Source organism: Cynocephalus volans, chromosome X (assembly GCF_027409185.1).
Source record: "Cynocephalus volans isolate mCynVol1 chromosome X, mCynVol1.pri, whole genome shotgun sequence".
Classification (NCBI taxonomy): Eukaryota; Metazoa; Chordata; class Mammalia; order Dermoptera; family Cynocephalidae; genus Cynocephalus; species Cynocephalus volans.
The window spans coordinates 42000923-42025543 of record NC_084478.1 but is presented as its reverse complement, the minus strand read 5'-3'; the positions used below and the strand labels follow the sequence as shown (position 1 = coordinate 42025543).

The 24621-nt window shown below is 37.0% G+C and overlaps 1 protein-coding gene across 2 annotated transcripts in view; it reads left to right on the top strand.

Annotated features, from left to right (window-relative positions):
- DMD (dystrophin) overlaps window positions 1-24621 on the top strand; it is a 2107999-nt gene that overhangs the window by 2050860 nt on the left and 32518 nt on the right. Inside the window, exons 72-74 of one of the 2 annotated variants that reach the window (XM_063083084.1) lie at window positions 1797-1862; window positions 2973-3038; window positions 5712-5870. In XM_063083084.1, the coding sequence (XP_062939154.1) occupies window positions 1797-1862; window positions 2973-3038; window positions 5712-5870 (291 nt within the window). The remainder of the gene's footprint in view (window positions 1-1796; window positions 1863-2972; window positions 3039-5711; window positions 5871-24621) is intronic. The other variant, XM_063083086.1, reaches the window with a different exon arrangement.

Genomic DNA, 24621 nt, shown 5'->3' with positions numbered 1-24621 from the left:
GCTAAGAATTAGAGCTCCGTGTAGGATTTTCTGTATAAGATTGTATTAAAGTGTTTTGGATTTACATGCCTACTTTTATTGGTGTAGTTATGCTCCAAGGTCTTAGATTTCTTTCTTTTATACACTACCAGGAAGGCAACTATTATAAGAGAAAACTACTAATATATTTTCCCTGATGGGGGCTTTTAGCTTATTAAAAATATGTAATTGAAAGAGTGGTCTGTTCCAGAAGAAGGACAGTGCTTATAAACCAAATAATCCAAGTGTTAAATTATCTTGATTTGCAGTGAAGATTTCAAAACAAACCTTAGCATTTTTCTAATAATGGTCTATTCCAAGATTCTAGAAAGTTAGCAGATTAACTCTCCAAAACTATGATGAAGATTCACATGGAAATCTTTGGATCTGCCTCTTAAATTGAGTACTCATCCTTTTGTTTCCTCATGACAATTTAAACATTTTTGTATTTCATTCCAATTTGATTATGATTACACTTGACCAAGATGACATTGGTTTCATAAGTAAGGCCTTTATTTCTCAGGGAAGGCTTCCAGTTCCCTGGTTATTTGCTGTAGTGCGTTGTAATTATCTTATGCTAGTGTATCTTTATTAAGAAATATGAATTGCTGGCACCTTTTTGATGTAAGCCTAGCTACAGGTAACTACATTTTTTTTTTTTTTTTAATGTAAGAAAAACAAGCATATTTTCCTTAGTATTCAAACCAAGTCCTTGAATGCTGCTTGGACATTGGGCTAAACCAGAGTCCTCACTGAAAACATTACTGTTAACTTTTGGATTCATGCCTTTACCTAAGGGCTTTCTGTGTCAGGAGAGAAATGGAAGAGACCTTTTGTCCTATTCCAATTAAAACAAAAAACACAAGCCCAAACTGGTTTTCAGAACAGATGGGGTGCTTTTTCCTAAGGTTAAACCAAAAGATATTATGAAAACTTCAAGGATAATTAATAGATCAGGTAGATATGAAAGGATGAAAAAATGTTAACCCTACTAAAATTTCTAGCCTATGGAGCTAAGAAAAGGTAGGTTTTTATATACAAAAAGTATACAGACTATTCATGCTAATTCTTGCCTCTTGTTTTCCCATCTGTATTTTAGTACATGTATCCCTAATAAGAAATACTTCAGATACTGTGACATTCTGTTGAATTTAGTCATTCTTTTTTAAAACATCACAATATAATCTTGGGTCATTCTATTTTATTTTATAAAGTTGTAGTGTAGTCTTGCTGCTAAGATGGTAGGTATATTCCTTCTTTACAAAATTGCATAGACCAAGACATCTTGATAGATCAAATCTTAAGAAGTCTTGGACTGGAGTAGCCTCTTTGAAACAAACTATTGACTGTAAATGTACAGTTTCCATTCTACAAAAAGGTGGTTAATAAATGGCACAGGTGTAAACTGTTTGAAATTTTAAACCACATAGTGCTAACACAATTTCCAAACTCTAGGATATAAAAAATTACAAGGTTGGAGGACAAAATGCTATGTAGATATTGTCTCTCCCAACCTTTTCTATAATCGAAACTTTCCAGAAAAGTTTTTGGTCTCTCTTTATGGCTTTTAAGAAAAGCAGAAATATAAGAAATTATCTCTCAAGCCTGGATTTAAAATACTTGATGATCTCTAAAATACAGAAACAACTAAATGTGTACATTATCCATAGAATTAGAACAAAAGCATTCTAGGCCATGTATATAACATAATTGTGTCGTGGTTTTTTTTCTCCATTAATGGATGGTATCTGTGACTAATCACATTTTCTGCCTTATAGGCCTGCCTCGTCCCCTCAGCTCTCACACGATGATACTCATTCACGCATTGAACATTATGCTAGCAGGTATGAGACTAGTTGGATGCCAGGCAAATATTGATTGAAATAACTAACCAAGGAAAGCTAACCTATAATAATTTTAAACAAATCTTTTTTTTTTCCTTCCCCAATCTTGTCTGATTTCTACTAATCAACTTGCCCTCTAACGTGCATGCCATTCCATTGCATGTTGTTTTTGGACACCAACAACAGCATCTGTCCAAAACAATCTTCCCTAACCCTGGCCTTTAAACATTTCTGGTAGCCTTGTTATGTTTTTTTGTATTAAACACATTTACTAAATTGACTTACAAATCATCTAACCTCCTTCGAAAACTGCTAGACTAGACATTAATATATGAAGAAGCAATCCTATGTAATGTGGAGACTATGAAAGCCTCGGATTTCCATTTATATGTTTATTTTACATGGTATCCTGTAAAGAAGAAAATAATTTTCCCAATCCTTGGGCCTTTCTGTGCCACCTTCTTTGCATTTGAGATCATTTTTATACCTAAAAACCGAATTACTAGTTGTAAAATATCTTATGCTTGTTAAATAAATCTATAAGAGTTTGGTTATCATCTTTTTCTTTTTCAGTTGTAAAAAGCTTCATTATTGTCTAAGGTGAAGGAGATTTTTTTCATAGGTAAAAATTGGTGGCAGAACATTTAGAGAGCTTACTGTGAATCCATCTTCTATCAACATTCTCACTGCTAGACATGTTTATCAGTCGTGGAAAGCATTAAGCAGCTATATAAGTCTGTCGTCAGTGGAAAGCATTAATTGTCTTAAAAGACAAGAAGTAGTGTAAGGTATGGAGTGCATTTGTTGTTAGGGAAGCTTTTCTTCTGAAAACAAAGACCTGTTCACAGTGAAAGGAAGATCGATCTGTGGGAAACAAACAAAATACCACTTCCTTTAGAATTTGTATCGTGAATGTAAAGCTACTAACTAGCTGTCACCTACCACACACTGCCTCAAATGGTTAAGCCAACACACACATTCTTTAATTTGAAGGATTCCTTTCTCCTCTTGCCATGATTTATTCTTTAGTTTTCAGGAATGTTCGATTAGGTCTTGAATAGATTCTAAGAAGTCACATAACTTTTAATGAGCTTTTACGTTTTTTATCAGGCTAGCAGAAATGGAAAACAGCAATGGATCTTATCTAAATGATAGCATCTCTCCTAATGAGAGCATGTAAGTATCCCATCTCTTTCTACGAAATGTTCCTGACAATGAAATTGCTATGAGGGATTTAGAGGTAGGATAGCACAGGACATAGGAATTAGCAACATATTCATTTGATCTTTCAAGGCCCCCATTCATTTACTTTTTTTCTTTAACTTTTAACAGCCTGGCACAGAATGAGCTCATCCAAATTCTAAAATTATTGATATTTTAGAGATGCAAAAGTAGTTTGCCTTATTCCTATTTTAAGTTATTTAATACCATATTTAATACAAATTGCAGAGTCCCAAGTACTTACATTAAATGGTTTATCTTTGACCAAACCTGCCAGATAGGATATTAATTTAAGCGATGGCTTGGTAATATTTTCTCCACTCATGGGGAGTGGAAAAGTGATCTTGGTATAGCCTTGCTATTCCCATAAGTTGGATTGGTTGGACGTTTTCCTTCAGAAATCCAAAGAAGTAGATTTTTGTGATTTAGTATCTTCACAAGCTAAATAAAGCGAGGCATTCTTGTGAAGGGTTTCCAGAGGAGGGAGTACAAAATCAGGTCTCAATTTATTAGTGAGATGATAAGCCAGCCCAGTTAAACTTTAAGGAAGGAGATAGAGTGGTGCTAAAACTGGCAGAGAACACAGGGAAACAGAGGTTTCATTGTAGAGTAGGAGCACTGTTCACAATATGGAGCACAGAGGAACATTGCCGTGAGCCAAGTAAATGATGACTAGGGCCTGGAGTGGACAGAGCAGGTTATAAAGCAGATATGAAGGAAAAAAATCAGGATCTGCCAACGGAATAAATAATTTAGACAGAAGAAATCTAGTCAAAGTAAAATGATGCTTTTAGTTTGATAAGTTATGAACGTCTTGCCATCTTGTCATGGGGAATATAGACAAAGGGAAGAATGGTAAATTTGTCATATATGGTTGGTGTGGCAACCCAAAGTCATGCTCAGATGAGAAGAGAGCCTTCACAAGAATTAGGCTGAGGGAAATAGTATCATAGTGGCATTTATATATAACTAGCTATTGAAGACATGAGAATAAATTGTCTCATCTGGTCCATAGAGGCGGTTAAGATAACAATGAATTATCAAGTCAACTCGGTCATTTGTGTATGACTTAGTTGCTTCAGACAAACAAATAAACAACCTTTTCCCAAGCATAACTGTGATGCGTTCTCCTTCTTAGCTATGGGGAAAAGTATTAATGGTATTAATATACAAAATACTTTGACAGAAAAATTGTGACCAAAGAATCAACCAAATGTAAATGGCTGGAATGATTTGCTTCTTTGGCTCACTGCTTTTGTTATTAGAAGCTCTAGCGCATTCAAATTAATTCAAGTTGTGTCTATATAACAGTGGCTGCCATTCATTGACTGCCTAAGAGAACAGTAAGAAAAAGATTAATTACAACTATATGTTATAATTAAACATGGGAAGTTCTAGCCATAAAATTCAGGATTTGGGAAGAAGAATAATAAATTAGATAGGTGGTAAAACTGCTTTTGTTTTATTTTTTAAACAAATTTAGCTGTACCTCTTTCTGAAGACATAAACCCATTTTGACTCAATGTTGAATGGTAAAAATCATGGTATTTTAGGGACAGGTTTAGGAAAGTAGTTTGGGGGATTGGTTGACTAAGTGAAGTGTTTGTTTTTAGCACCCAATAATTATTTTTAGCCAACTTTTCACATCTCGACCAGTTCTCTGGCTTGATGGATCAAAATAATTTAAATCAGCCAACTTTTTCCTAAATATCTGATGTTTTTCAATTTAAAGTTTAGTGGGTGTGGAGAGGGGAATATTAATGTATTATCTTAATGATATCTAACCAGAAACAAAGAGCTTTAGCCTCTCATTAAGAACAGGATAAAGTTCTTATAACTTAGAGGTAAATAGGCTTTTCAAGGGCTTGGAGCAATATGTTCAGAAAATAATTTCTCCTGTGTATTAGAGAGTTCCTACTTTCCAGGAAATTTTGCAGCTACTCTTAAAATATGAGCCTTTTTGCCTTCTTTTTCCCCAGGATTAGTCCTTAAAGCCTGCTCTGAGGAAAGAGTTGTTCAGTCTTCTTTTAAACAGTGACCTTAATGGCTTTTTTTCCCTCAGTTTTTGTTTTTCTATCTGAACAGTAATTGAATAAAACAACCATCTATCTACAGTTTAATTATAGTTACCGTCCTGTCTCTATGACTTTTATAAGTTAAAACTGGCTTGCCAAAGCAACGCTTTTTGGTTACTTTGCCTTCCATTTAAGAAAAGTATTCATTATTTTAAGGGCTGCAGTTTCTTTCTAGTTGGTATCAGCAATAGCGTGGGTTAGTGAACAGATTTTCTTGACAGCCTTGATAGCAAAAGCATTATACAGCCATTATTATGTCTTTAAATATTTCTTAACTATTGGCTAAATGGTTGACATAGAGTCCCAGTATTTCTGTAATTCTGCTATTAAATTTATCCATGTAAATAGGCCAATCGATTTTATTTGCACCTTGAATTGACACCAATGGAATGGTAGACCACAACCTCAAAAGGTCTCTAGAAGCAGGAAAAAAGGTCTAATTAATTGTTAAGAACAAATAAATGTTTTTAATTTCAAATACACACCCGAGTCCCTGACCCCCAAAGCAAAATAAGGGGGGGAAAAAACCAAAACCTTTGATTTTATTTTCCAGAGATGATGAACATTTGTTAATCCAGCATTACTGCCAAAGTTTGAACCAGGACTCCCCCCTGAGCCAGCCTCGTAGTCCTGCCCAGATCTTGATTTCCTTAGAGAGTGAGGAAAGAGGGGAGCTAGAGAGAATCCTAGCAGATCTTGAGGAAGAAAACAGGTGAGTTTTCTTTGTAGCTTTGTCATTGGTATGCAGAGTGCATACAATTGCACACATAGAAAAGTGCCAGGTATCTTCATTTAGAGTCATTTTATGTCTAAATGTTTTCTAAAATACTCTGTTTAGCTCCATTTGCAGATTCTCTTTTTTTGTTATCCAAAAGAAAAAAAAATGAATGCCATAGTATGATTAAGAGCTCATATTTTAGGTGTGAAGGAATTAATACTGATGGTGGTATTTGATTTGTTGCATGTGTTTCAGAGGCTTTGATTTTACATTTTAGAATAGACTTTAAGAACAAAGCAGGTCATTTAATTTTAGGATTATATGATTTTTACATGTGTTTGGCCATATTATCTATCTCAAACATTTAAGAAAGTAGGTTCATTGGCTTGGTTATATTTGGGAACAAATGATTTCATCTTATTTTCTATCATCAAATGCAGAAATCATCACTTAGCTCACCATCATAGCAGATTAGCGAGACAATGCCAATTGTCAGCCCCCACCTATAAATAATGTTCACGTAAAAATAGCAGACATTCCAGAAGAAAAAAAAAGCTAAAGAAAATCCACAGTGACTACACAGAGGGCAAAGATCTGTAAATCTGGGGTATTGTGATGTCAGGATAATGCAAATCATTGGACTTTTGCTTTTGTATTACATTTATTATATCACAGGTCCCTTGGTTTAAAAAACCTTTGCACATGATCACTTCTAACTTACAGTGAGCCTTCTTCAGACAAATGCCACCAGGCAAGTCTTTAAAAAGAAATTGCTCAAATTTCTGGGACTTGGGTACTTTCATCTCTTTGGTTTAGCCCAAGGCACCAAGACCTCTCAATCTAAGCAACACAGTGTCTGAGACTAGTGCCCTTAGGGAGTATGTCACTTCGAGATGAAAAAGCAAACTGCCATTCATCCATTGCTTTCTGCTGCCACTGCCCGCCTTCTAGCTCTTAATACTTCTGACCTATGGCCCTAGCTCCTTATCTGGTTGGCTTCCCTTTCCCACCCCCCAATAAATCCTCCATACTGACTCCACTTGTACATCTTTCCAGAATCAAGACCCATCATGGCAATCTTTCTTCATCGGATTTCTGCATATGGAAAAAAAAAAATCTAGCTTCTTAGCTGGCCATTCAAAACCTTCCACAGTTTTCTCTTGACCTGCTTTTTCAGCTTTATCTTCTTTTGAATTCTCTGTGTTCTATCTGTGCTGTTGTAGCTAGTATTTCTGAATACATCCTGCTTTCATCCACTTTCTGGGTCAAGCTCAAGCTTGCTTCTCAGCCTAGCTGCTACCTCCCAACCCTTCACTGCCACATCTGACAGAGAAGTCCTACCTATTCTCCATGACCTTGCTCAAAATAACTTCCCTGCAGAACCCTCCTAGATCTCCTGCAGTTAAAATAATTTATCTTTTGCCTATACAGGTATTCCCAGAACACTTTGGAATTTTCTCAGAGAACTCCTTGACAGTTTGCCTTTTTATCAGTCATAACCAGCACCTCCCTCTGAGATAGTGAGTGACTTTGGGGCAAGTCTTAATCATTTTCTTTCTTTTTTTTTTTTAAATTTTACTTCTCAATATACGTTGTAGTTGGTTTTCATGCCCCTTTACCGTTCCTCATGTCGTGTCACCTATAGTCTCTAGCACAGTGTGAATAATTAATGGGTACTAGGGAAATGTTTGGTGAAAACATAAGAATACAGCAAGGATATCACATAAGCACCATCCTGGAGGTAATAGTGAACTTTTTTTGGGGGGGGGGAGAGTTGATAACAATTTTATCTTTGGCCATATTTGTAAGATTGTTTGGCAGCAAAGACCATGGTAGATAAAATATTTCCCTCCACTTTATTGAGAATATTCATTAGTATCCATTTATGTTAAATCTTTAGTTATTGTAGGGATCAAAGTCGAATAGGAAGAAAAAGTTGGGATTGTCATTGTAAGTAGAATTTGGTGTTACCATGGAGTAAATATTTTTTTTTTACTGTACCATTGTTGCCATTATGTAATATGTCTTTTTAGCCCATTGTTCAAGAGCTGTCTTGATTGTTGTTAGCCCGCTCTCTCTCCATACCATGGTGGCCAGGTCAGAGTTTTGGTAAAGAGTACTGATAACTATCATTTATATGTCATTTTATCATTTTCAGATCATTTTAATGTATTTTAGGTCATTTAATCAGCTCTATAAAGAAGAGCTTGTCTCCTTTCTGTAGATAAGAAAACGCAGGCTCAGAGAGTTTCAAATAGTTTGCCCCAGATTTCATAGTCAGCCAGTGGTAGAACTAAATTCAAATCCAGCTTTTCTGACTCAAAATAGCCAATTCTACCTTGGACCAAAGAGTAAAGAAGAGTCATTCTATTCTCCATAATGTGTTTGTAAGGACTGAATGTCCCTGAATACACCAGTTCATCTACTTGTGGCGCAGTGATAACCACTTTACCCTGAAAGATACCTAAGACCATTCCCCAAGAATGGGATGGTTTGTTCTCAGAAAAAAAGAAAAACATTACACCAGAGCTACTTAGAGCTCCAAAATGAGGAATCTGGTATTTTTGTTTTGTTTTGTTTTGGAGGCTGGCCGGTATGGGGATCCAGACCTTCAACCCTGGTGTTGTTATGACTATGACACCGCGTTCTAACCAACTGAACTAACCGGCCAGCCCAAGAATCTGGTGTTGATGTAAGTGAAGGTCAGGATGAGCTTCCTTCTTTCTCCTTCCACCTTGTGACATTTTCACCTCCTACCAGATTCTAGAGAAATGTTTCTACAGAGCTTCCCTCCTGAAAACAGCCTGTCTGGTATTTTTTGCTCCGTCTTCTCCTGTCTTGCAGTTCTGCTCAAAGAGCTTCAGAGCCATAGCTCTGCCTTCATGACCTCAGTGCTGCTTAAGCAGCCATTAATTTGCTATTTCCTGTCCTTCCCCTAAGAAAACCCAGGAAGTCATTAGATTCCCACTCTGTGCCTGCCAAACTGGCTATTTCCCACATCAGAACTGGGCTATATAATCTGACAAATACAAGCATACTTTTAGAGAAAATGGAAAAGCATATTTAAAATTGAGATTGGCCCTCATCCTTTGGATGTGAGCTTACTATATCTAAGTGTATTTTGTGTTCCTTGATTCTGTAGCTATGACTTATCTCCAAATAACAGCAAAGGACAGAGGCTTGGAGACCTCCATTCCTGACTAGATATGTTGTTAAATTCTGTTTATTATTCTTATTCATAACAGCTCCCCACGATCCCCCAGGAAAACAGAGGATGGCTATTTTAGAAGTGTCTCAGGGGTGTCTTATCTCTGCGTTTAGAATTCCATGTCTTCAGTTATTGTACATAGCATTCAATAAATATTTGTTGAATACATTAATGAATAAATGAGTTGAAGCTGAATTTATTTTAATTGTAGCACATGTGCATGTACTTTTAACTAAAATTCTTTTACGAACCTAATTTCATACTTCTGTATGAAAAAAGCCTTTCCTGCTCTTTTCAAAATACTTCCCTTCTTCAAACTGCCTTGATTAGCACCAAGCATTGCTTTGTCAAATTTAAAATGTTAAGAATCCATTTTCTAAGTCCCAGGCACTGAGTATCTCCCCCATTGGCATTCTCTGATTCTGGTTTATGCCACAAGATAAGGCTAAAGCTCTGAGCAAAAGCTAAACCTGATTGAATTTTTCTGAAAGTATCTCTCATAAGTTTGGGCGACAAGTGATAATGAAATATCCAATTCTTTAATCTTTCACTTCAGCATAATATCTCTCCTTCATTACCACAGATAATTTGGATTCATCTTAATTTGGTAGAGACAAGTTGGATATTGAGAATTTGCCCCATCGTGTGTCTTTAGCATTGCAAAATCAAGGTTTACTTAATCTAAAGCCTGCAGTCTACTGATTTAAATCTGTAGTGTTCAAATCCCGATGTATTTTTCTCTGCACTGTCTAAATAAACCAAGACTTGCTCTGAAATCCAAGGTAGGATCCTAGGAATGAAAAGGTAGCCTTTATGAAAGACAAAGACTCACTGTCATCCAACTACCTGAATAGCAAATTGATTAATAAATCAGTGTAAAAGGCAGGTAAATACTAACTTCATTCACTAAGAAGTCTAAAGTTGAAGTTGTTAGCGAAAGAAAGTGAGCTGAGATGCCAGGTACCGCTCAAGTTTTATTAAAGGAAAAGAATCTGCCGGGCTGTGCTCAAAGTGGCAGACAGTCTGGGGCTGCCCTGAAAATGGTGGACAACACCAGGTGTGGGGGTGGCAGAGCTTATGCAGGTATGTTGGTGCCAAGAGCTGGGTGATGTAATTCTGGGGTGGGGATTGAGTTAGGTCATGGGGATGGAGTGTTCTGCGCATGCGGAAACTCCGAAAGTTTCATTTTCTCTGAAACCATGAGGCTTCTTTTAATAGAGAAGGGAGGGGAGGGGAGGAGGTGGGCGGCACCATTTTGTACTTGGGCTTGTCTAAAGTGGCGCTGGTTATGTTGCAGATCTATTAGTTAGTAGATGTTATGTAACAACAGGGAACTCTGTGGATTCTTGGTACCTACTTAGTACCTTTTATATGTCTTATTGTTGGGTGACCAGACCTTATGCAGCCTGAATTTGAGTTTTCTCTTGTTTCTTTTCATTACTCTGATGATTACACAAGATTATTTAGGTTATATTCAAAAAAAATTTAGATTGGTTACTTACATCACTGAGTTAAACTAGCTGGAAATCATGATCCTATTACTTTACCTTGTAAATGACCTGATGACTTTGGGCCCTGGTCTAGTAGTGATCAGTCTTCATAGCCTCAGGACATCTTTATTCAATGCTCTTTCATGAGGTCTTTGAGTTTCAAATGATGGCTAGAAGACAGCCAAGATGAAGAGAAGTGGAAGGGGTCAGGAGTGGGCATTCCAGCTGAGGGATGAATATAAACAGAGGTGTTGGGGGAGAAATAGCAGAGAGTAATTTCGGCAAACTGCAGTTGTGTCACTTTTTTTTAACAAGGTGAAAAATGAGAGGATATGGGGCTGGCCAGGTCTGCAAGGCCAGGTCAGGAAGACCAGGTCGAGAAGGGCGTGGCGCCATGCCCAGGAGTTTCTGCCTGCTCACCTGGTAAAGCCTAGGGAGTACACTCAAGTGTGTAAGCCAGGAGCAATGCCGTTCCATTGACACTTATTATATATAACTGGGGCAGCTGTATGCAGGGTTCTCTGAAAAGAGCAGTACTGGAGCAAGGAAATCAAGTTAGCAGGTCGCATATGTAGGGGCCAAGGGAAAATTTCCTCTTCACCCCTGAAGTTTCATTAATAAAAATCGCTTACAAATTTAGATCAATATGAAGAAAAGGCATAACAAACTTTATTATTTAACATCAAGCATTCAGATCCCCCTATCAGCCGGCCACCAAAAAAACATTTTTTTAAAAAATTATTTAACGTGCTGTGATGGCAAACCACGGAGGAATCACAAGAGAGTGATGTCCCAATTTCCAATGGGGGTACAGAGCTTACACACTAGTGTTCATGAGAGAAAAGGAGGGGACAGATACAAGCCTCAGAACAATGGCCCAAGACCAGGTTTCTCTGAAGTTCTAGGGGGAGATGTTGTCACCGGTGAAAGAGTAGAGACATCTTGTATGCAAATGAAAATACTTCAGGTAATCTCACAGCTGTCCTCAGAAAGAATCGATAGTAGCAAAATGAAGGGGCTGTTTGTATTTACATATGTAAATTTCTTTCCACAAAGAAAGGGCCTTCTAGCCAATCTTGTTTTTCCAGTCTCCCTGAATTAGCCATCTTGAAATATGTCAAAGAAGTGTATTTTGGGGCTGAAATACTTTGCTTTTCCACAAATAGGAGCCCAGGAAAGAGATGATTATGACCTTAGATAAGGCCTTAGAAATGGTGAAGACAGGCTGGATTTGAGTGATATTTCAGGGGAGGAGTACAGCTGTTGGATTGGTGGTTCAATGGGTTTCGGGAGGGAAGTAATGATTCCCAGGTCTGACGGGTGCATGGCGAGATGATAGCTGTTTGCAACTGGGACTGATAATTCAGGAGGAGTAGCAGCAGGTCTGTCCTTTAATTCAGCAGTATTTATGGAGGTCCTTCCCCGAGGGCTGAGTGGCTGGAAGATGATGAATGGCATATAGGAGAGGTTGAGTTGAGGTCCTGGTGGGATACGCATGTGGAAATGTCTGACAGTCTGTGAGAAATAGAACTTTGAAGCTTGCAGGAGAGGTGTGGGTCAGAGTTAATTAGGTCTGTGAGTCACCAGTTCACAAGTGGTAGTTGAAACAGTGAGCACAGGCTTATCTACCTAGGGAGCGTGTAGCATTCGGAGAAGACTGGGTTTGGTAGAACACTGGAAGATGTGAACATTAAAATGTTTCTTTAATCATGGAGAATACATATATATTATACAAAACCCAAAGGGTTCAAAAAGGCATATAGAGAAAAATGAGTCTTTCTCCAACCTGGCTGTGGTGTTTCCAGCTGTGGAGGCTACCATCTTTGTTGGTTTCTTGTGTATCCTTCCAAAGACATTCCTTACACATTCAAGTATTTGCAAATATATTTGTGGTTGTTGAGAATATTTCACACAATATGCAGTGTTCATTCTGGTCTTCTCTTTTTACTTAAAAAAACTGAATTTCTTCCCACATGCTGGAGGAATGCGCCAGAAGAATAGGGCAGGAGAGTTTGGAAATAATGGGAGCATTTCCCTACAGGAGGTGGGAGAGAGAGAGGTTAAGGGCACAAGGGTACAGGAGCAGGCATGGCCTTGAATGGGAGAAGGGGGTGGGGGGAAAGGGAAGGATAATGGAATGAATGTTAAATGTTTAGTAGACGACATTGGAAATTAGTAGAAACTGATTCCCACAGTTCACACATTTTTTAAAGTTGGATTTGGGGAAAAGAGTGGTGTATGAGAAATTTAATGAAAGTAGGTATTCATGTCACTTGGCGACATACGTCCCAAAACAAAGGACTGCAGAGCCTTTTTTAGATAAAGGGAGCTAGTTTGATCACAAAAATCAGACAGCCAAGACCTTTTATGGCAAGGACGAAGAAGGGCACACACGCTGCATTTAAAAAGCTGTGCAAGAATTGGGTCAACGATCTCAGCTCTACTCAGGCAGGGAGGACAGGTACATGGGGTGGGGTGGAGTCACTGTGATTCAGAGGCTCGGTTTCTACCCAGCAGGTCCAATATAACCAAATTTGCTTCAATTTATCTAGAGTTAATCGAAGTCTGAGGGAACTGATTTATGGTACACAGTTCATGGAAATGAATGAATAACCCAGAGTGACAATTTCTTTCTTTCTTTCTTTCTTTTTTTTTTTTTTTTGCAGCTGTCCGGTACGGGGATCCTGACCCGTGACCTTGGGTATAAGACAGCTGAGCTAACTGGCCAGCCCTATTTCTCCCTTTGTTTTAATTGTCTCTCTTCTTAACTACCTTGTTTTAAATGTATTAAGGTTGCCTTAATGCTTTTGGGGGGGAACAGCATGGGGTTTAAGTACAAGTACCAGATCTATTAAGATGGGGTATATATGTTTTTTTAGAGACTGGAGTCACTCTATTCCAGGGTCCTGTGTTTCAGAATCTGATATCTTAGAAATAAGAATAAAAATCAAATTGTTTTCTGGTGAGCTTAGACTCTTGGCATAGGAAATTGGATGGTCATAAGGACTGCCTCATACTACAGAAAAACTGAAGCTCCCCTCTGGTGATTAAAATATTCACATCTTACAGGTACAGCTGCCATCTCCCTAGAATAGGCTGGATAAAAGCTGACGTTCGTACAGTCCAGTTTCCCTTTTTAGATTTTCCATGAAGACCCTCATCCTCCCTTTGGCCCTCATTACCGGACCATCCCGCTACTGTAGAATTGATTACGGTCCTAACTTTCTTTAGTTACTTTCCAGGCCTGAGGATGTAATTCCATTAGTTATTGAATGCTTAATGTGTTTTTTAAACTGCAGGGACTACGAAGATGAATAAGCTTTGGCTCTTACCCTCACAGCTCAAAATTTAATAAAAGACATTCAAATATAAGCAACTCATTAGAATCCGGTGTTACAAGCGCTCTGGGGGCACAGAGGTGAATGATCGATTCTGTCTGAGGGACTGGAGAGACCATCACAAAGGGAGTTTAAGGTTGAAGACTGAATAGGAGTTTCCCAGGCTAAGAGAATGGGTAAGGATGAGTTTTCCGGACTGATGGAACAGTGAGTGACGTGTAGCATGGAATAAGGAAAATAAGAGGGTAGTGGAATGGTAGATGGAGACTACTGTTTAAAGGACTTCATGCCTCATATTAAAGGACTTTGGATTTTATCCTATATGTAGTTGAACAGTGAAGGTTTTTTGAGGAGGGGAAGATTGAGAAAAATAATTTTATGTGGGGAGCCAAAACCATGGAGATTGGTAGAAGTATAGTGGAACAGTCCACTGAAAGATGGCCAGGTTCTGAACTAAGGATGTCTTAGGCAAGCGAAGCTGAAGAAAATTGGAAGGTCACTGAATGAATGAGGCCAGGGGAGGATGAAGAGGGAGGAATCAGGTGATATGAAATTTTTAAATGGGAAATGATCATTAAACAAACAAACAAAACAGTTGGTTAGACTACAGTGTTATAACACCAAGATCAAGGGTTTGTATCCCTATACTGGCCTGCCACCAAAAAATAAAAATAAATAAGTAGACAAACAAAAACCAGCATAATGCACCCAGGAAAAACTAATAATTTGCAAAGGGTCAGTGGATGGGGAGAAAGAACCACTTAATAGGCACACCGAGTTCTATTTGTCCAAGGACTTTCTATTTGTCCGAATGTGGAAATTTCCTATACTGATTTTTTCAATCCTTTCCAAAAAGAATTTCAAAAAAAGTCATAGCAATAAGATTCCTACAGTATAAATCATAGATCAATCAACATAGTAGGGATTAACATAGTTGATATGATTGAGCTTCACATTTGGTCTGAGCTTCCCTGTAGCCAGGGAGATAAAACAAAGATTTGTCTGTCTCTTAATGTGAGGTAAAAGAAGCATGCAGCATCCTACAGAAAAACCATAGTTTTCCTGGCTCTGCTTAATAATAATAATAACAAACACAGAGCTGTCATCTGAGTGCTTGCTGTGTATAGGAATTGTTCTGAGTACATGTAAAATCTTATTTAATCCTTGCAACAACCTTGCAAAGGAGAGGCTGTTCCCAGAAGACTCAGTGGCCTAGGGTATAAAGGATACTTCATACAGCTAGCAAGAGATGGGACCTGTATTCAAACCCGGGCGGTTCTGAACTCTTAACCAGTGTTATACTTGATGTGATTATTGGCTAGTGTCCTCATCAACATCTTTATAACAAAGACCAAGGGAAATTTTAAGTGGCTGTTTCTAGTGGCCTTTGGTAATTGTGGAAAGCTTAACATTAATGACCAAAGAAATGATGATAGTTTTTCAAAGATAAAGGTCACTGTTGCCCAAAATATGTTCTGTGGAGTACCTCTGAGGTACTATAAGAAAAACGATTCCAAGGGCAGATAGGCTTTGGAATCACCCATACTGGAAAGTCATCATTACATTAGCATTTGCATTGAGGAGATTAGAAGTAAAGAAACCTGACTGGCTTTGTTTAGCCCCATGTTGCTCATACTTACTTGACGCAAGCCTAATTGTAATGTTATATGGAACACACTTCGGTAAAGAAATTCAAGTCTGTGCTAAACTTTGAAAACCAGGCAGGGAGATAGCTTAGTTGGCTCTCTACTGTGTAAGTTGTTGAGAAGCCTAGACATTGTCTTTCTGGGGACATCAGAAGAAGTAGGTATAACAGGTGTCTACACATGAAGCCTGGATTTCTTTCCCCAGAAGTAGCTTTTGATCTGCTCTGGCACTGACACAATTGGCCTACAGACCCAGAAGCCACAATGATTTAGTCTGGAAAATCCAAAGGTAGGTATTAACTCATCTCCCATGACCACAGAAAATTCTTTATAATGAATTTGTGGTAATATCCTACTGAATAATCTGTCTTTTCAATTAAACCACCAGCCAAACTTTGCACCACTAACTTGCCATATGGAGTTCTTACCTGTTAAATGATTGAACTTTGAAGGATGTTTACCAAAGATAGTAACTTTTGCTTGTATCACAATTATTATTAAATTTTTCTTTTTATGTAGTTAGATGCCAAAGCCAGCTGTTTCTTGAGGCCTCTCCTGGATTGTCATTTAAAAGTGTATCATCAACACATGAGAAGATATTTCTCCCTCTTTATCTTATTATAGGAGTTCAGTTGTAGCTTTCATCTCAAAGTAAGATTAAGGTATACATTTAAAAGATGTGTAGCGAGTATATGGTCCTGTGTGATGCTACCTGAGGAAGCAGATTTCTTTTCTGGCACTGAAATTCTAAAGAGGATGAGTGATCAATAGATCAGCCTTCTGTGGTTTAGTGCTTAGCAAGTTCCAGTTCATAGAGCCCCTGCTAATGGAGACATCCAGGAGAATGTTGGAAAGACAGATCTTGAGTTGTATAAGAGAAGCCTGGATTGAGGAGTGATGACTTGCAGGGAGGACGTCACGGTTTTAGAGGGGGTAGAAGCCTGGGGAGAGGATAGGGTCCTCCTAGAACGAGAATATATATAGAAAGAAGACCAAAGATCTTTTGATGTACCTGATTGTAATTGGGTATGTCCACTTACCAATGAGCAGCCCAGTTAGAAATGGTTTCCTGGTGTGTATTACTTATGTAATTGATGGCTTCTGCAGATAGCTAAACTCATCCATTTTAATTTTTTATTATCTTCATAATTAAAAGATGACATTCTCTTTTGTCTCCAAATATTGGGTTATGTTATGGTACTACTCTCTCTGCTGTAACTACAGGTTATAAGAAAATCCACATGATCCTTTTCCTGTAATTTCCTGGTAAATCAAGGTGATAATTTCAGAACTAAAAATATCTCAAGTTTTAGCTTTAGCAGTGAGCATGATTCCCAGTCTTTTTGCATTCGTGTAAGGTGTGTTACCATGGTGGAACTAACTGATATCCCACACACTAGAATATGAGCTCTTCAAGGGTAAGGAACAGTATCTTAAATATTTTAATCTCTACAGTGCTGGGTGCATAAATGTTTTATATAAATGAATGGGTGAATACCCTTTGGAATTTCCCTGTTATTTGATGGATTTGGGGAGTTGATTTTTCAACTGTCTTCCTTGTTTTTCTCATTTCTTACCTTATTCCAAATACCTTAATATGCCTGTTTAGGTCGTAATATTATTTTCCATTAGACTGAAATCATCTAAGTTGTTTAGGTTAACCCAGACTTGAACATTTTTCTGGGCTTATTTTTGTGATCTTTTTTTAAACTCATCGTCGGAAAATATTAAGTGTCTGTACAGATAATTCTGCAGGCATTTTCACCCCATTTTTCTTTTGTGTACGTGGGTTTAAGCTTGAGTCTTCCATAGTAGGAGAAAGCATTAGATTATTGTCTTCACTGGGGAAATATCTTTTTTGCTATGACAAATAGGATTTCAAATCTAGAACTTAGTTTTTTATGAGAGCTTTATTGAGATATAATGCACATGCCATACAATTCACCCATTTAAAGTGTATAATTCAGTGGTTATTAGTATATTCACAGAGCTGTGCAGCCATCATCACACTATCAATTTTGGAACATTTTCCTCACCCCCAAAAGAAACCCTATACTCATTTTCAGTCACTCCCCATTTCTCCTGCAACCACCCTCCCCCACCCCAGCCATAGACAATCACTGTCTACTTTCTGTCTTTATGGATTTGCTTATTCCAGACCTTCCATATAAATGGGATAATACAATATACGGTCTTTTATGACTGGCTTCTTTTTAATTAACATAATCTTTATTTTTATTTATTTTTTTTGCGGCTGGCCAGTACAGGGATCTGAACCCCTGAAGTTGGAGTTATAAGGCTGTACTCTAACCAACTGAGCTAACCAGCCAGCCCTAACATAATCTTTAACAGGAATATCTGTGTTGTAGCACGTATTAGTACTTCATTCTTTTTTAAATGTTGAATAACAAACATTCCATTGCATGGATATTCCACATTTTTTTAATCCATTCATCGGTTGATGGAAATTTGGGTTGTTTTTCTACTTATTGACTATCGTGGATAATGCTGCTATGAACATTTATGTACAAGTACTGGGACTTATTTTAAAGAAATGATTCTGTAGTTTCTGTCATTGTAATAGAGAAGGCCATAGGATCAGAGAGGGCAAGAGTGTATAGCAGTGCATGCCAGGAAGATAGGCCATCAATTGAGTTGAATTTATTAGTAAAACTTAACGCCAAGTCTAACTCCACGTGAGGGACTCAAGCTGGGACACACAAAGCTTAAAATTATTCTTCTCCTAGAGACTGTTATGGCTTTTTGCTGACCACAGACAATGAAAGTTTGGTATTTTCCTGTATTTTTCTGAAAATTGAAATGTACTTTTCCCAATGGTACTCTTCCTGAGGACTAGACTTTCCCACCTCTGAAATCTCTCCAATCCTAATCCTAAATTTGCCTTTGGAATTATGAAGACCAGCCACTGCCATTTTTTTTTTTCTTGGGTTTTATTTGTCTGCCTTATTTCCAGATATAATGGTTAGGATTTCTATTGAATTCTTCTCATGTTGAACTTTTGATTAATACATTTGTTCTACAGACAATAATGTGTAGTCCCTGATTAGGAATTTGTGAAAAATATCTCAGTCATTAAAGATAGAGAAACTAAAGCCAATTAATATTATCAGGGTCTGACTCTATGGCCATAATCTGACAGTTTTGTCACGTGCCTAGCATATTTGGTCAAATCTAAGGAAATCTCATCCTAACGATCTTAACTCAGTGATTTCATTTTGCCCAGATGATCAGCTATGATAAAATTTACTAAGGCACAGAGGATGGAAGTTATACAATAATTCCAAAATTTTGGGTGAGCTACAGTATGGTTAGGAGCTATAACTCAATTATATATAGGGCAAATAGGGAATGATGAATCACTTTCTAAGCACTATATATGTATATGTTCTGCCAAGCTCAGTAAGTCTTAGTAGATTGCTTTCATCTTAGACAATTTAAGTGTTTTCTTTCGACAGTGTTTTCAGCACACTTGAAGTTCCAAATCTAAAAAGTACAGAATATATAAAGAAATAATAGCAAAAACAATAATAATAATAGTAGCCATCATTTAGTGAACACTTAGTATGGGCTGGGCATGGTCCTAAGAAAGTTTTACATAAAAAGTATAGACCAGACAGGCTCATCAGTCCTCACAATGGGATCTGTGCTTAAGGCAGTTGCCTTGCCTGTGCAAGTGGCAGAGGCCTGTTGTAAATAAAGGTCTTTCGGACTCCAAGACCATCTCTCAAACCCTATTCTAATTCCCTCCTCACCTATGGGCAATAAAAGGCACCAAAAGGGCGATGAGTCAAAAAAAATTCCGTTAGTCAATCTTTCTCTTGATAGGACAAAGCATTTTTTTACATGCTTCAATCTCTCTTTTAAAATGCAGATATTGCTAGAAGAAATTGCATGTTATTATAAAATTCCAGTAAGTTTTAAATGTCTTACATAAAACCTTTATACCGAGCAAATTTTGGTAGGAAAGGAGTTGGAGTTAAGAGCTCTGGATGTTTGAACGGGGAACAGTGTTAAGAGAAAAGGATTAGAAACCAGAACCTGGTGGGTCCTGTCATTCTTACTGTTTCGCTTAAGGCAGCCCTAAAATATACATACTCTTACTTCTACCCTGTGAGCTTCACCTTAATTAACACTTGTAATGCCAAGGCACATTAATGTCTTTTTCCACCCAGTTTAGGGGTATTTTTGACTTTGTGTTTGATAAGATTTTCCAGTACACCTTTAAATATTTTTATTGTAATTGAAAATTGAAAAAACTGCATTTTCTAGTTTTTAAAATGCATCATGCTTGCAGAACTCGTCTTTTTTTAAAAAAGAAACTACTAATTTGCCAAACTTATAGTTGCTGTAATAGTTCTGTATGATTTACCACATTTGTCTGAATTTAGATTGATGGATATGATTTAGCTGCTTTTAATACCGTATGAAGTTAAAGCTGGATTTTTGGAGGCTTATTCCTTTCAGATGCAGACCTTTGTAGTGTTTCACTTTATGAAATAGACCCTGTGTGTACCCATACTTTGGTATACAGTTTAATGTATAATACTATTAAGAAAACATTGATCACCAGAAATTAACCTTCATTTCTTTATTTCAAAAATATCATTATACAACTATATAATTACACATGATAGGGAAGTTCCATTCCAAGAGTAGAGGACCCATACTGAAATCACTTGACCTCTATAAACTAACAGAAATCACACAAAGTTTGTTGTAATGTTCTTTATTATACATGCTAGTTATGATTGCTGGAAGGGCAGTCATAAATCATTACTAAAGGGGCCAGGTGCTTTCATGTTTTCAGCAGGTAGAGGTAAGGCAAAAAGCCTTGCTAATCTGATTCATCTCTTATGTCCATTAGATAGTTAGGAAATCTTTCAAAATGTAAATTTGTATCTGCACAACCACGTTTATATATTTTATGACATAAAATTAATCAGATACATCTACATAGTTGTAGAATGGAGGGATTTTTTAGCTCAATGGAGAATAAATTAATAATGGATGGGAGACTTTTTTTAGGATGACTGGCTGCAGGAAGAAATTGTAGTGACAGAAGCCATGTGCAGTGAATTTGAATTAGTGTTCTTTAGGGAGCTACCAGAGAGATATAATTTACAAGATAATCAAGAACGTAAATAGATTCTCTGTGGAGTCATCATTCGATCACTGACATATACTCATTTATACTGAAATGACTCCATGACTACATTCTAACAATTATAGATTCAATAAGGGTGAGATGTACATGCGTAACTTCAAGAAAAACAAAATATATATCAGTAACAATATAAATTGACAGCCAGGTGTTAAAATGAATAAATTGTATACTTGTGGTTAAACTTTAAAACAACTTACCTTGAAACAGCAGATCTTATTGATCATTTATGGGAATGATCTCACCAACATTTCTTATAAATACTACATCAAAAATATCAAGCAGTATGATATATTTTAGGTATTTGCAGAGATGTTTTTAAATATAAGAAAATGACTTAATTCATAAGGGCTACATGGATTCATTTTCGAACCGATAACAAAAATATGCCCTAACACAGCATTGTGACGATGACCACATTTATTAGAAAACGTTTAGTAAAAGTCATCTCTAATTCATCCCCTTGAGCATCGGTTCTTCTTGATAATTCTTATGAATATTTATAAATACCTTAAAAGAGAATTTAGACTCAAATCAAAGAACTTTGTATTTTACTTGGTTGCTGGCTGAGAATACCTTTTTTGAGCCACTTCTGGCTTTTAGAATCTTTGGCATGACAGCTTGTTCTACCTCAGAGTCTCAGGAGGAAAAACTATTCCCTCAAAATCAAGTTTGTCATTGAGCTTACTAGGACGTTTATGTATGTCATGTGTTTATTTAGGAAATAGGCACTTGTTTGGCTCATTTAATCCTGGCCTGGTGAATTAAGGCTTGAATTAATACTGAGGGAACTTTGACTGTACATCTACAAAATCAGTGTGTCCTGTTAGACTTCTGATTAAGATAACATTAGCTCTTGCTTTAAGGCATCTTCCTCTGCACCTACCATTTATCCAGTGGTAGATAATATATGGAGTGAAAAATGAAAAAGACATAGCTGGGCTTTAAAAACAAGATGAACATCTCTGTGGACGAGAAATGAAGAAAAAAAGAAAAAGAAAAAGAGGGCATGTTGAGTAGTAAGTGGGGCTAAGTTTGTGGGCTTTCAGCTCCTGCTGTAGTAACAGGGATTATAATTTTCTTTACAAGGTGGGCCCAGAGCCAGGATTACTATTTGACATCAGGGCCCCACAAAAATATACCTGGAGAGACATATACACTTATACTTGCAAGAAGCATAAAAAAAGAACAATTTTAACTACTGCAGGGGACTACAGCCTATAAGCAGCAATGGACCTAATTCATAGAGCCTGGGGAAAAGGTGAAGAGTGAGGTTGGGAAGGAGAGCATCACAGCCTTGAAACCAGGACTGGAACCAATCTGCCTACTACCTGCTGGTGAATTAGTGGCATCTCCATGGCACCCAGTGTAGGAGCTGCAAACTACCGATGTAAGATCTAGCTCTAGATTACAGGCCCCTGAGTGGCATGTGGGAGCAGCTACAAAACCACTTGACAGAGAGATGAGTTTAGAAGGAGAGGAAAATATAAAGGAAAACACTCACACACAAAATATAACAGAAAACACACACATAAAAAACATCCCTTTTAAAATGTGTCTCCAAGCCAGAATCCAAAACACTCAAAGAAGTAAGAGATAGCCCCTGTTCCCAAATTAACCATCAAAAGATTATTTAATTCTAGGTGAAAGTAAAATGATAGAACAGTACAACAACAATTGCTTTTAAGTACATTTAGAATGCTCAAACACATAAATAAGGGAGTACCATTCACTAAAATAACAAAATACTAAGAAACAAATGGATGAAGAACAGATCTGGAAAAGACATATTTGCAAATAAAACTATAGTCACTGTCGTTACTAAACTCAATAGACAGGCTATATTCTAGACTGGACCCAATCAGAGAAGGTGAGGGAATTAAAAGATGATACTGAGGACTTTACTATGAATAGCACCAAGAGAAAAAAAAATAAGAAATATAAATAAGCAATTAAGAGAAATGGAGACTTGACCACACGGCTCTAGAAGTTTATTCAGGAGTATATTTAAGGGGTTTCAGAAGAAGAGAATGGAGGAAATGGCAGAGAAGCAATATTTGAAACTGTAATAACTGAGAATCTTCCAGAACTGAAGAAGGATCTGAATCTTTAAGGAAATGATCTCCCAAGAGAAATTTCAAACATCTGGGAAGGAAAGAAAGGCCTACATAGAGCAATTAGTATGCTTCACAGCTCAGCTTTGAGAAGTCCTGGCTGATTAAAATGAAAGTTTTCTGTTTTTCCCTGGAATACACAAAACCAAATGTAATGTGTTATATATACTAAACCGTGTTTTCTGAACAAAGGCACTTATAAATAACTCATAAATGGGGAGCCTTGTGGACAACTAGACCCACAGAATCAAGATACCAAGGAAGATCACTAGAAAACTGAGTCTTCTGTCAGTACCTTTGTGAAAAGTAGGTAGTTAGACAGTAATCACTTGTATCATCCTTAAGTTCGTTTCTAAAAACAATGTTTTCAAAAGAAACACCGTGGATGACCCAATCTGATAGAAAGAAGAAATTTGAATAAGATTCTACATAAAAAAAGTGTTGTCAGAACATTTCAATGAAGGTAGTTTTCTTTTAGTGAATAACTACAAGGGAAAAAAAATAGAAGGTAATTCCTATGAAATGAGACCTTGTGAACATTGGGTGATGGTTCAAGTTTATAGAAACGTTTTAGCTGATTGCCAGTTAAGTGGTCAGAAATTGGATTTAATTCATGTGGGCAACTACATACTTTGGTTCACACCCAGAGGACCAGTGTGCAGAATCTGACTGAAGGTACGCCTCCTTTGATAAATCTCTTCTTATAACTGCTTTGTGAAAGCAGATTGCTGTGAAACAAACTGCACAAACAGCTATCCTTGGAGATTGATAGCATTAGGATTTCAATCAGTACAGGTAGGAGATTCTCTTCCTGCAGATGAAGAAGATCGTACATTTATTTTTTGCATGCCTTTAAATAAATTCCTAGAAAGCTTGTGACATTAGGTACAGGGTAGAGCTTAAAAAAAAAAAAAAAAAGAGTAGATTGGGTTTTATTTCTTTTCCAATGTGGATATCCAGCATGTTGAAACGGAGCATTTTGGAAGACAAGCCATCTCCTGTGGAACGTTCATTCCAGGTATGGAACAAAAGAAAATATTTCTTTAATAGGAAACCTGTCATGAGATTATCTTACTTTCTCAGATTGGACAATGGGAAACCTCTTCTAGCCCACTCACCACTTGTGTCTCATGTCTCTTCTCATAGATGTAGATATCCCACATTTGTGGATAGGAATGTCTCTCACCTGATGAAATATCATCTGTGAACAACAGAAATCTGTCATCCTATTTTGGTATTTATTATAATTGGAAGATATCAAGAGTTCTAATCAGTCACTGGGTATCAAAAGTCAGACGTATCCTCAATTGGAATTGTGTTCTCTGTAAATCCTAAAGCATTTGGGACCTTTGCGTGTTGCTAATATTATTTATATTTCTTTGGACATCATTTGTCACCAAAAGAAAGTGGAATAGCCATAGAAATACTTAAAAGAAATAAAACGCACGGCAATAAACACTGTTAGGAACAAAAAAGCATACTACATAGGAAAAATCCAAGAAAAATCAAGATCTTTTATGCATTTAACTACATAGGTCCAAAAACATCAAGTGAATTATGACAGAACTAAAAGGAGAAACTATCAAATCCATAATTATATTTCAACACTTGCTAACAAAGATTGATACCTGCAAGGAATCAAAAAACTGGTAAAGATATAGACCACTTGAACAACATAATGAGCACACTATATGACTCCACCTTTCAAATGGGAAAATACACATTTTTTCAAGTACACAAGGAACATTTTTAAAAAGTGACTACAAA